Source organism: Schistocerca cancellata, chromosome 4, assembly GCF_023864275.1.
Source record: "Schistocerca cancellata isolate TAMUIC-IGC-003103 chromosome 4, iqSchCanc2.1, whole genome shotgun sequence".
In the NCBI taxonomy this organism is placed as follows: Eukaryota; Metazoa; Arthropoda; class Insecta; order Orthoptera; family Acrididae; genus Schistocerca; species Schistocerca cancellata.
Genome location: NC_064629.1, coordinates 439,489,365 through 439,502,324, shown reverse-complemented (window position 1 = coordinate 439,502,324; position 12,960 = coordinate 439,489,365). Strand labels below are relative to the sequence as shown.

Below are 12,960 nucleotides of genomic sequence, written 5' to 3'. Positions count from 1 at the left end.
CTATTCGGCATCTCTGACATATCTGACAAAATGGACACCACATATCTGTATAAATACGAGTGAGGATGGCTTTAGGTACTTTCTGTGCCAGTGAACTGTGTCTCTTGAACCCTTGCAGCACTTAGCGAATGCTGCAAGCAATGGGGCTAATGGATGGGGGCACTACTTGCAAATGACAGACTGAGAATTTGGGTTGGTTGGGAAGTGTGTCCAGATGGCTTTTGCAGTTAAGACGATCATTCTAGAGAAACAGAGCATCCTCTCTCCCTCTTTCTCACTCTCTCTCCACACACACACACACACACACACACACACACACACACACACACACACACACCTGATGCAATGGCAGCTGAATGCCCCATTTGGTTGGCAAGAGATGTCAGAAAGGGCATGGTGGCTGTCTTCTGTTTAGCAACAGAGGCAGGTCATTGGTAAGACACTTGACTCATATTTGGAAGGAAAAAGGTTCAAATCCCCATCCAGCAGTCAAGGTTTAGTTTTTCTATAATTTCCATAAATCATTAAAGCAGCAGCTTGTATGGCTCTCCTGTTCCTCCCAAATCTTACTTTGTGTCCCCTCTCAGGTAACCTAGTCACTGACAGGATGCCAAACCTTTTTGAAGATCTAATGTGTGGTCCACACCCTGTATTTGAAAAGTACCATTAATCACGTGCAATTAAGTTACCCCACTTGCAAATATTACTGTAAGCTTGGCAGGAAACTGATAGCCAGTCTGCCAATTTCCAATGTACTACACCTTTTTGTGAATTCTCCAGTATCTCCACTTTCTGTTCCATAGATTTTATACACTCCCAATATTTTTGTAAGTCTGCTGGAATTGTGTTGTACCTAAAATATTATTATTTCTTTATTTTTTAGGCAAACTTTGGCCTTGATCCTGGAGATGTGCATATGATTGGACACAGCTTGGGTGCACACACAGCTGGTTATGCAGGAGAGAGGATTAATGGCCTAGGTCGCATCACTGGCCTTGACCCTGCAGAGCCTTATTTCCAGGGATTGCCTACATTTGTACGCCTTGATCCAAGTGATGCAAAATTTGTTGATGTTATACACACTGATGGAAAATCTATATTCTTGTTAGGTGTGTTGATTTTTATTTAATATTATAAATTTTGTCTTTAATACTGAATGCATGCAAAATATTGTAAGAACTTCTATGGGACCAGAGGTGTCTTGAGGAAACTATCCTGCCTACTGACAGAAAATAACCATTGTATGCACTTGTGAAGTACTAAAAATGTTAGTTTCTTTTGGACTTCAAAACTTCTCATTCCCAGTAATCGGTGGCAGGAGTAGGAGATAATGTTGTACCACAGTTTCTGATAGCCAGAATGTGTGTGTCATTGCACTGAGTAGTCCTGCCCTGCTCTGCAATCCTCCACTGGAGTACTGGAGTTACTAGAATGGAGTATGCTGTGTGCTGGCACCTGGTCTCTCTCTCTCTCTCTCTCTCTCTCTCTCTCTCTCGCTCTCTCTCTGTCTGTGACACTACATTTGAAACACACTTATCACTCACAAATAATGTAGTCATCAACAGGTACATAGACAAGCACAAGAATGTTGCTGGTTTCGGATGAACCCTTTGTCAGAGCTAACAGGCCCTACCACACACATACACACACACACACACACACACACACACGGCTATACTGTCATGAGTGATTATATTGGGCCTGCTCTGCAGTTTGAAGCTTGACTGGATCCAGTCAAACTATTGTGACCATACTACCAAACTTTGGATTGATATTTAGAAGTGATGTCATAACTGTATCATTATCTTAGAGGTGTTTTCCTTTGGATACAGTGGGCAAGCTGTGCCACATAAACAGAAGTTATCATGAAACTAAATGACTGGTGCTGACTGGAGTGATGTGGAACAGATTGCCTGTGAACCATAGATTAGTGGAAAAACATTGTAATGAGAGGTGAAGCATTGTTGTGTTCTTAGTTTATGTATATAGTCCAGGTAAATTTCAATTGAACATTACTTACTTTGTACATTGTTCCCACTATGAAAGATGAGAGATGAGCATTATGATTTGTGCCTGATTTTTATAGTTTAGTCCTGGATTCAGTTCTTGGAAGTCTGAGTGCCAAAATATATCAGACAGTTCTCTGCTAAGGAAACAACTTGAGATGTGATAAAACAGTTTTGACAGTGCAGCGCTGCTAATAGCAAAGAGCAGGAGACACCAATTTTCAACGTTGAATGAAGTAAGACATTTGGCCCTGTACTCTGATAATAAATCAACTGAGCACCTTGAGGGCAAGTAACAACACCAGGTAACAGCCAGAGCAGACCACCCCAAAATGGTTGCAAGTACCTTGACTTGTACTGGAGGTTACTAGAATGTCTTACTAAAAGTGTTGAAGTTGTACAAATTGTGAAGGGTTTACCTCTGTCATTTTGACAATACAACAGACAAATATATGTAATTTCTAATTGATTAGCACTCATTAATGGCAGTATATGTACTTATAGATTAGTTTTTTTTTTAATGTAAGACTGAGAGTGTGATTCATCTCAAAAATTGTTTTTCAGGCTACGGCATGAGCCAACCATGTGGCCATATTGATTTCTACCCAAATAATGGAAAGGAGCAACCTGGCTGTGACCTTACAGAAACTCCTTTGCCCCTTACACTAATTAAGGAAGGTCTGGAGGAAGCAAGCCGGGTATTAGTTGCCTGTAATCACATACGAGCGATAAAACTCTTCACAGATTCTATCAATGGTGAATGTCCATATATTGCCCACAGGTGTGACTCATACCAAAAGTTTTTACAGGTATGTGTCAATCATTTTCCGACAAATCCTTGATGATGTATGTTAGACTATTGCTAAAAATGGTACTTTTGTGAGAAAGTCATTTTTTTCTTCTCTAACCATATAAAGAATTGTATGGCATTTTGGTAATTTCTCTGTGTGATAGTAAAATTCATGTAAATGTGACTGCAGTGCATAGTGAATGTGACAGCTCAGCTGGCCAATGGTAAGTAGGAAAGGGAATGGGATAAAATCTTACCCGTAGCAGAATGATGCATGAATGGGGCTTTACAAACACTTAAGAATGAAACTTTTAATATTTAACTTCCTGGATTCACTTTAGTTTTTCCACTCATTTACTGGGCTTTATCTTCTATTAAGGTTACATAGTTCTTACATAATTATTTTGTTAGGGTCTGTTTAGGGCAGTGCTGTTTGTATTCATGTGATATCTGACTCAGTCATGTTTAGTTTAAATATAGAATTTCCATTTTCTTTAACTTTTATTGACATGTTTTGTTGCTCTATGACTTTGATTTCCCTATGCACCCTGTTTCCACAGTGATTCATTGTTTTGTTTCAATATAATATGCATGTATTTCCGAGTGACTAAATTAAATCAACAGGTAAAAAAGGTAATAAAGAAATGCATACATCCAGTATTCTTATAATTAGAAAGCATTCTATGACATAAAAATAATTGCTTTTTAAGTTCCCAACCCAACCTCTCATACAACAGATATTAAAATTTTATATGCACTTTGGTACTTCTGACTTATTGTTATTTACTTATTTTTGTTTGAGAAAACAGTAAAAAGTTTATAGTTTGTGATTGTTACCCATATGTGATCAAAAGTACCTGCACACCTGGCTGAAAATGATTTACAAGTTTGTGGTGCACTCCATCGGTAATGCTGGAATTCAGGTTCACCCTTAGCCTTGATGACAGCTTCCACTCTCACAGGCATGTGTTCAATCAGGTGCTGGAAGGCTTCTTGGGGAATGGCAGCCCATTCTTCACAGAGTGCTGCACTGAGGAGAGGTATCGATGTTGGTTGGTGAGGCCTGGCATGAAGTTGGTGTTCCAAAACACCCAAAGGTGTTCTATAGGGTTCAGGTTAGGACTCTGTGCAGGCCAGTCCATTACAGGGATGTTATTGTTGCATAACCACTCTGCCACAGACCGTGCATTATGAACAAGTGCTCAATCACGTTGAAAGATGTTGGCACTACACATGCTGGCAATGATGCTCACTTGGCATTTTTCATACCCACACCCTGCCATTGGATCACCACATTGTGTACCGTGATTTGTCACTCCACACAATGTTTTTCCACAATTCAGTCGTCCAATGTTTATGCTCTTTACACCAAGCAAGGCGTTGTTTGGTATTTACCGGCATGATGTGTGGCTTATGATCAGCCGCTCAACCATGAAATCCAAGTTTTCTCCTGACGCAGTTTGGAATTCGTGTGTGATGATCTGGATAGATGTTTGCCTATTACACATTACAACCCTCTTCAACTGTCAGCAGTCTCTGTAAGTCAACCTGTCGACCTCTATGCTTTTGTGCTGTACATATCTCTTCACATTTCCACTTCACTGTCGCATCGGAAACAGTGGACCTAGGGATGTTTAGGAGTGTGGAAATCTCACGTACTGATTTATGACACAAGTGACACCCAATCACCTGACCATGTTCAAAGTCTGAGACTTCCATGGAGCTCCCCATTCTGCTCTGACGTAGTCTAATGACTACTGAGGTCGCTGATATGGAGTACATGGCAATAGGTGGCAGCACAATGCACCTAATATGAAAAATGAATGTTTTTGAAGGTGCCCAGATACTTTTGATCACACAGTGTACATATGAAAACTCAATTTTTCAGTGTTACTGCATGTACCCTACATTTTCGTTACAAATGTTTTACTACATGAAGTTCTGAGGAGATCCCTACAGATATTTCCCCTGAGACATGTTTGAGTTTTCTCCTGACTTAATGGCTAGCCACTTGTAACATAATGAAAAAGCACTGCATACTATCTGTCCTGTCAGAAAAAGGTAGACTGCAATAGATACATCTAGTTTTTGCTAGTGAGTTCTATGAGACATTATTGTCAATGTTTTCAGGGGCAGTGTTTCTCATGCCATGACAATTCAAGCAGCTGTGCCATAATGGGCCTTCGAGCTGATGAGCAGTTACCAAATGCAGTTATTTCACCAGGAAGCAAATACTTTGTCACCACTGGAAAGGAGTATCCATACTGTCGTAAGTAAAGAGTTTTCACAGTGATTTTTTTACTGCACCTGACTTCCAGACTGTTGTTTTGTGATTCATTATGTACCTCTATTTATTTCTTATTCAGAATTTAACACTAGTGTTGATTATCATTTTGTTTTTGAAGGTAAGCTCCAAAATTTTTGTGCCCAATTATTTAATGGATTGTCACAGTTCATATGTAGTGTTTCAATGTGTGAATCTTCAGCCTAAGTGCATATATGACTTGTATGGAGTCAAAATAAATGAAGGTTTACTCAAAGAATTGACTGACTGTTTCCTTTAACAAAGCACTCTCAGTAATCTGACTCATATACAAGTTGTCTAAAAACAAAGATGATGAGACTTACCAAACAAAAGCACTGGCAGGTCGATAGACACGCAAACAAACACAAACATACACACAAAATTCAAGCTTTTGCAACAAACAGTTGCTTCGTCAGGAAAGAGGGAAGGAGAGGAAAAGACGAAAGGATGTGGGTTTTAAGGGAGAGGGTAAGGAGTCATTCCAATCCCGGGAGTGGAAAGACTTACCTTAGGGGGAAAAAAGGACAGGTATACACTTGCGCACACACACACACACACACACACACACACATCCATCCGCACATACACAGACACAAGCAGACATTTGTAAAGGCAAAGACTTTGCCTTTACAAATATCTGCTTGTGTCTGTGTATGTGTGGATGGATATGTGTGTGTGTGCGAGTGTATACCTGTCCTTTTTTCCCCCTAAGGTAAGTCTTTCCGCTCCCGGGATTGGAATGACTCCTTACCCTCTCCCTTAAAACCCACATCCTTTCGTCTTTCCCTCTCCTTCCCTCTTTCCTGACGAAGCAACCATTTGTTGCGAAAGCTTGAATTTTGTGTGTATGTTTGTGTTTGTTTGTGTGTCTATCGACCTGCCAGCGCTTTTGTTTGGTAAGTCTCATCATCTTTGTTTTTAGATATATTTTTCCCACGTGGAATGTTTCCCTCTATTATATTCATATACAAGTTGAACGTCTATGTAGTATTGCAACAGTGAAGTCATGAGCATAGTCTATAATCAGTATCTTCTATAATCTGTACATATTGTGTGATTGGCCTGAAACATACATCCATCATTAAAACTTGGTAAGTGAATGAAAGGGTTAATTATAGATCCAGTTATGGAAAAAAATCCTTTAGGGATAAGATACTAGTCAATATGTGTGTTAACAGAGAGACATAGCTGTCTGGCACAAACTCTGTAGACTGCTTTAAAATTAGCTGTCATTAAAATTCTATATTCTATTTGTAATTGGAAGACAATTAAAGAACTTAGTAAAACTGTCGGCAATGCCACTATGCCAAAAAAATTTCAAATGCCTCAGTTATATTGTGTAGCCACTGTTTTCCACTACTGTGTGTTTAATATTTAAATGACTACAAAATATCATGTTGGAGACCTCAGTGGTACCTTTCTTTCTTGTTTAATCTCAACATGTTTTTATTTGGTGTATGGGGTAATTTGAAACAGTCATGCTACCACATGAGTTACCTGTTTATAGTGTGAAACCAAATGCTGTGGGTACACATTCTTCAATCACAATGTTAGTCTATGCATTAACTTATCAGATGGCAGTAATCAAATTCAGTTAGTCAACTAAACCTTGGCAGATGTGCTGAGCTTGTTGTTAATCCCTGAACAGATTGCTGGACTGGAATTACATCATATCTTTTTGTTTGAGGATATAGGTTTCACTACCAGTAAGTTAATAATAATAATAATAATAATAATAATAATTATAATAATAATTATTAACCTATTATTAACCTATCTGAAACCTAAAGATCAAGCAGACACAGCAAACCCAGCTAAATATCGCCCCATAACATGCCTACCAACAATATACAAAATATTAACTTCAGTCATCACACAGAAATTAATGACACATACAACACAGAACAAAATTATAAATGAAGAACAAAAAGGCTGCTGCAAAGGAGCACGAGGATGTAAAGAGCAACTGATAATAGATACAGAGGTGACATATCAAGCTAAAACTAAACAAAGGTCCCTACACTACGCATACATTGATTACCAAAAAGCCTTTGATAGTGTACCCCACTCATGGTTACTACAGATATTGGAAATATACAAAGTAGATCCTAAATTGATACAGTTTCTAAACATAGTAATGAAAAACTGGAAAACCACACTTAATATCCAAACAAATTCAGATAACATCACATCACAGCCAATACAGATTAAGTGTGGAATATACCAAGGAGACTCATTAAGTCCTTTCTGGTTCTGTCTTGCTCTGAACCCACTATCCAACATGCTAAATAATACAAATTATGGATACAATATTACTGGAACATACCCACACAAAATCACACATTTGCTATACATGGATGATCTAAAACTACTGGCAGCAACAAATCAACAACTCAACCAATTACTAAAGATAACAGAAGTATTCAGCAATGATATAAATATGGCTTTTGGAACAGACAAATGTAAGAAAAATAGCATAGTCAAGGGAAAACACACTAAACAAGAAGATAACATATTGGATAACCACAGCTACTGCATAGAAGCGATGGAAAAAACAGATGCCTATAAATATCTAGGATACAGACAAAAACTAGGAATAGATAATACAAATATTAAAGAAGAACTAAAAGAAAAATATAGACAAAGACTAACAAAAATACTGAAAACAGAATTGACAGCAAGAAACAAGACAAAAGCTATAAATACTTACGCTATACCAGTATTGACCTACTCATTTGGAGTAGTGAAATGGAGTGACACAGACCTAGAAGCACTCGATACACTTACATGATCACAATGCCACAAATATAGAATACATCACATACATTCAGCAACAGAAAGATTCACATTAAGCAGAAAGGAAGGTGGAAGGGGATTTATAGATATAAAAAACCTACATTATGGACAGGTAGACAATTTAAGAAAATTCTTTCTAGAACGAGCAGAAACTAGCAAAATACACAAAGCAATCACTCATATAAATACATCAGCTACACCATTGCAATTTCATAACCACTTCTACAACCCTTTAGATCACATAACATCAACAGATACAAAGAAAGTAAATTGGAAAAAGAAAACACTACATGGCAAGCACCCGTATCATCTAACACAGCCACACATAGATCAAGACGCATCCAACACATGGCTAAGAAAAGGCAATATATACAGTGAGACGGAAGGATTCATGATTGCAATACAGGATCAAACAATAAACACCAGATATTACAGCAAGCATATTATTAAAGATCCCAATACCACAACAGATAAATGCAGACTTTGCAAACAACAAATAGAAACAGTAGATCACATCACAAGCGGATGTACAATACTAGCAAATACAGAATACCCCAGAAGACATGACAATGTAGCAAAAATAATACATCAACAACTTGCCATAAAACATAAACTAATAAAACAACACGTTCCCACATACAAGTACACACCACAAAATGTACTGGAGAATGATGAATACAAATTATACTGGAACAGAACCATTATAACAGATAAAACAACACCACATAACAAACCTGACATCATACTCACCAATAAAAAGAAGAAATTAACACAACTAATTGAAATATCCATACCCAACACAACAAATATACAGAAGAAAACAGGAGAAAAAATTGAAAAATACATCCAACTGGCTGAGGAAGTCAAGGACATGTGGCATCATGATAAAGTCGACATTATACCAATTATACTATCAACTACAGGAGTCATACCTCACTATATCCACCAGTACATCAATACAATACAGCTACATCCAAACATATATATACAACTACAAAAATCTGTAATTATTGATACATGTTCAATGACCCGAAAGTTCCTAAATGCAATATAACATATACCGTACAGTTAAAAGGAAGTCACGCTTGATGAAGGTCCGCGTCACTGTCCATTTTTGACCAGACATAACGTCTGAGAATAGAAAGAAATAATAATAATAATAATCCTTGGATCATTTGTTCAATGATGTAGAAAAGCCATTTTCTACATTGTAAAACTATTCACACCAGTTTACATCATGTGCAATTGCTCTATGACCTCATGTTACTTTTACTAAAATGTGTGCATCCACATGTGGAATGTAATAAACATTATGGATCATCTCATCCATATAGCATGTGGCATCCATATCACTCAATCCTAGTGGGTCATTTTCACTTAGGAAGCTGCATTAGACAGGTGGCTCAGTGGACATACTAGTGAAGGCTTTTTTATGGGGTTCACTGGAAGATGGACTTCTAGGTTACAAGTACGTAATGTGAAATGGCTGTAACTTAAACATAAAAGAAATTCTTGCTACTCTAATCCAGATTATTATTATTATTATTATTATTATTATCATCCTTGGATCATTTGTTCAAAGATGTAGAAAAGTCAATTTCTACAGTTCGGCAGAAAGAAAGAGCTAATAGTATGTGGAAGCAGATATGTGTATCATAAATTCAATGAAAATCTATTCTCAGAGGCAATTCACTCACGTACCACATACTGCAGGCCCCACAAATGCTTAGTCCATTTTTAAGAGGAAAATAAGCAATTTTGAATTGAAAATAATAATACTGTTTAGTATTGCATGTGTATGAGTGTTGTATATTTTTAAAACACTGGAAGTAATAGTTCATTGTTGTAAAATCATTTGTAGTTTCAAATGTTTGAATACATTCATCATAATTTTAATTTACTAAATCACAGATTACATATTCAGAATTGTAAAAGAAGTGTTTTATTTACATGTTCTGTTCCACTCTGGTCTGCTCTGCATTATTATGAACTTATGCCAAATAATTCTCAGTGGGGATTGTTTACTTTATATTTTTTGTTAATAAATCTTTCGTCACACTTAAAAACATAGGCTGCTAAGCAAACCAAATGGACAAGACAAATACTCCTAAAATCTGAAAGCAATTCATTTGAATTAAGTATGCACTTAGTGATGTTATTGCAACCCTGTTTTTTGTTTCTTCACTAACTTTACGTTCAGTCTGAATGCACTTACAACTTGTTTGCCTTCCATGTTTCATTACATTTTTAAAAAAATTTCATCCTTTTTTTTTTTTTAAGTTTAACACATTTAGATACATCACTGTGCTAAGTGCTAAGTTCAACATAGATCGGGGTTTTATAACCAATGGTTTGGGATAGTTAACTGTGTGGCAAAGTCCTATGGAGGGCTTTACAATATACAAGGTGCATTCAAGTTCTAAGGCCTCCAATTTTTTTTCTCCGGACTGGAAAGAGATAGAAACATGCGCATTGTTTTAAAATGAGGCCGGGTTCATTGTCAATATGTCCCAGAAATGGCAGCACCATACGGAAGATGGAATTTTACCGCCAGCGGCGAGAATGAGAACTGTTTTAAATACTTAAAATGGCGACGTTTTCCTTACTTGAACAGCGTGCAATCATTCATTTTCTGAATTTGCGTGGTGTGAAACCAATTGAAATTCATCGACAGTTGAAGGAGACGTGGTGATGGAGTTATGGATGTGTCGAAAGTGCGTTCGTAGGTGTGACAGTTTAATGAAGGCAGAACATCGTGTGGCAACAAACCGAAACAACCTCGGGCTCGCACAAGCCGGTCTGATGACATGATCGAGAAAGTGGAGAGAATTGTTTTGGGGGATCGCCGAATGACTGTTGAACAGATCACCTCCAGAGTTAGCATTTCTGTGGGTTCTGTGCACACAATCCTGCATGACGACCTGAAAATGTGAAAAGTGTCATCCAGGTGGGTGCCACGAATGCTGACGGACGACCACATGGCTGCCCGTGTGGCATGTTGCCAAGCAATGTTGACGCGCAACAACAGCAAGAATGGGACTTACTTTTCGTCGGTTGTGACAATGGATGAGACGTGGATGCCATTTTTCAATCCAGAAACAAAGCGGCAGTCTGCTCAATGGAAGCACACAGATTCACCACCACCAAAAAAATTTCGGGTAACCGCCAGTGCTGAAAAAATGATGGTGTCCATGTTCTGGGACAGCGAGGGCGTAATCCTTACCCATTGCGTTCCAAAGGGCACTATGGTAACAGGTGCATTCTACGAAAATGTTTTGAAGAAAAAATTCCTTCCTGCACTGCAACAAGAACGTCCGGGAAGGGCTGCACGTGTGCTGTTTCACCAAGACAATGCACCCGCACATCGAGCTAACGTTACACAACAGTTTCTTCGTGATAACAACTTTGAAGTGATTCCTCATGCTCCCTACTCACCTGACCTGGCTCCTAGTGACTTTTGGCTTTTTCCAACAATGAAAGACACTCTCCGTGGCTGCACATTCACCAGCCATGCTGCTATTGCCTCAGCGATTTTCCAGTGGTCAAAACAGACTCCTAAAGAAGCCTTCGCCGCTGCCATGGAATCATGGTATCAGCGTTGTGAAAAATGTGTACGTCTGCAGGGCGATTACGTCAAGAAGTAACGCCAGTTTCATCGATTTTGGGTGAGTAGTTAATTAGAAAAAAAATCGGAGGCCTTAGAACTTGAATGCACCTCGTATTGTTCCATCCAGAGGTCTAAAATTTTTAAGGCAGTGGGTGGCTAAATCTTTATAAGGCCACTGAGACACTTGATACAAACTGCAGTGATGGATAATCCACAATATTCCTTTCTTTTTTCTCCTATTAATGTCCTTCTCTGTGCTGTTTTGTCTAAACAGGATGACCAATGGTAATATCTATAAGTGGATGTACAATTGTTTAAATGTGTGCACAAACAGTATTCTATCTTAAATTTGTTTTTCCATATTGTTTTAATACTGTTTGTGAAAAGCATGAGGTGGAAATACGTATTCAGGCCTCAATGCCTAGATAAGCAGGAGTAAGTGCCTGAAAATCAATTGAGGCTGACCAGGAGAACCTACTCTGAATGACCTGGGACTGAACTGAGACAGTACTTATCATGATGGTCTGATAGTCATAACACTTTAGTGCAGAGCCATCTCATCGGGTTAACAATTTTCTTATTGGGAAGGAACACCCAACATTTAACAAATTACCTATCTAAAAACTGGTTTTGCTTCATTATGTGTATGAAACTAATAAAAGTTGCTTTTGATTGGTGGTGATATTGTCTTGATTATTGTAGGTTATGCTAATCAGGCAAAGGTTCAGAAACCAAAGTGCTTAGCATCTCGGAAAAAAACAAAATACCATTTAGCATCTGTTAGTGATTAAATTAGTAAAATAAAATTTTATTATATGTTGTCTGCGCATATTATGGAAATAAACTGACACATTTAAAAAATGTGAATAAATATTTCTGAATTAGTGTCATTAGTTGGTCAGTGTTGCAGTTCCTGTATGGCCTTGAACTGACTCTGACCATCTCATACACCCAACTTCACTTACAAAATCATTATTCTTCTTTGCCATGCTTATTTTGACAGGTTTCTGATTGCCTAACGTCACTGAAACAATGAAATCAATGAAGGAGTAGTAGAAATTTTTTCATATGAAAGATGTAGTAAACACAGCATACAGATCCTTTAAGAAAGTGGCAGACCTTAGTCAGTGTGAATAATTTATTTTGGTCCACAATACTGTAGAAACTATTTGATGATAGAAACTCTTTCTTAAATTAACCTCATGTTTTATGATTGTATTTCTGCAGTCAATGCAGTGAATGTTACCTTAGGTTGATATATCACACTTTTCTGACATAGAAACTTGCTGTCTTAGAAAATCATTCCTACTTCATGTTTCATAATTATGAACTTGGTTGTTTAATGTTTTTACCACCATACAACTGACACTAAATGACATATCTTCTTCTTGTCATCATAGAGATCATTGTTGTAAATCAGCTTCATCAAATCATTTAATAAATGGTTAATACCATT

General features: G+C 37.7%; 1 protein-coding gene across 4 annotated transcripts in view; it reads left to right on the top strand.

Moving 5' to 3' along the window:
• Positions 1 to 12,960, top strand: part of LOC126184856 (pancreatic triacylglycerol lipase-like) — a 452,695-nt gene that overhangs the window by 392,849 nt on the left and 46,886 nt on the right. For all 4 annotated transcript variants that reach the window (XM_049927467.1, XM_049927464.1, XM_049927466.1 and 1 more), the window contains 3 exons: positions 884 to 1,109; positions 2,571 to 2,815; positions 4,927 to 5,065. In XM_049927467.1, the coding sequence (XP_049783424.1) occupies positions 884 to 1,109; positions 2,571 to 2,815; positions 4,927 to 5,065 (610 nt within the window). The remainder of the gene's footprint in view (positions 1 to 883; positions 1,110 to 2,570; positions 2,816 to 4,926; positions 5,066 to 12,960) is intronic.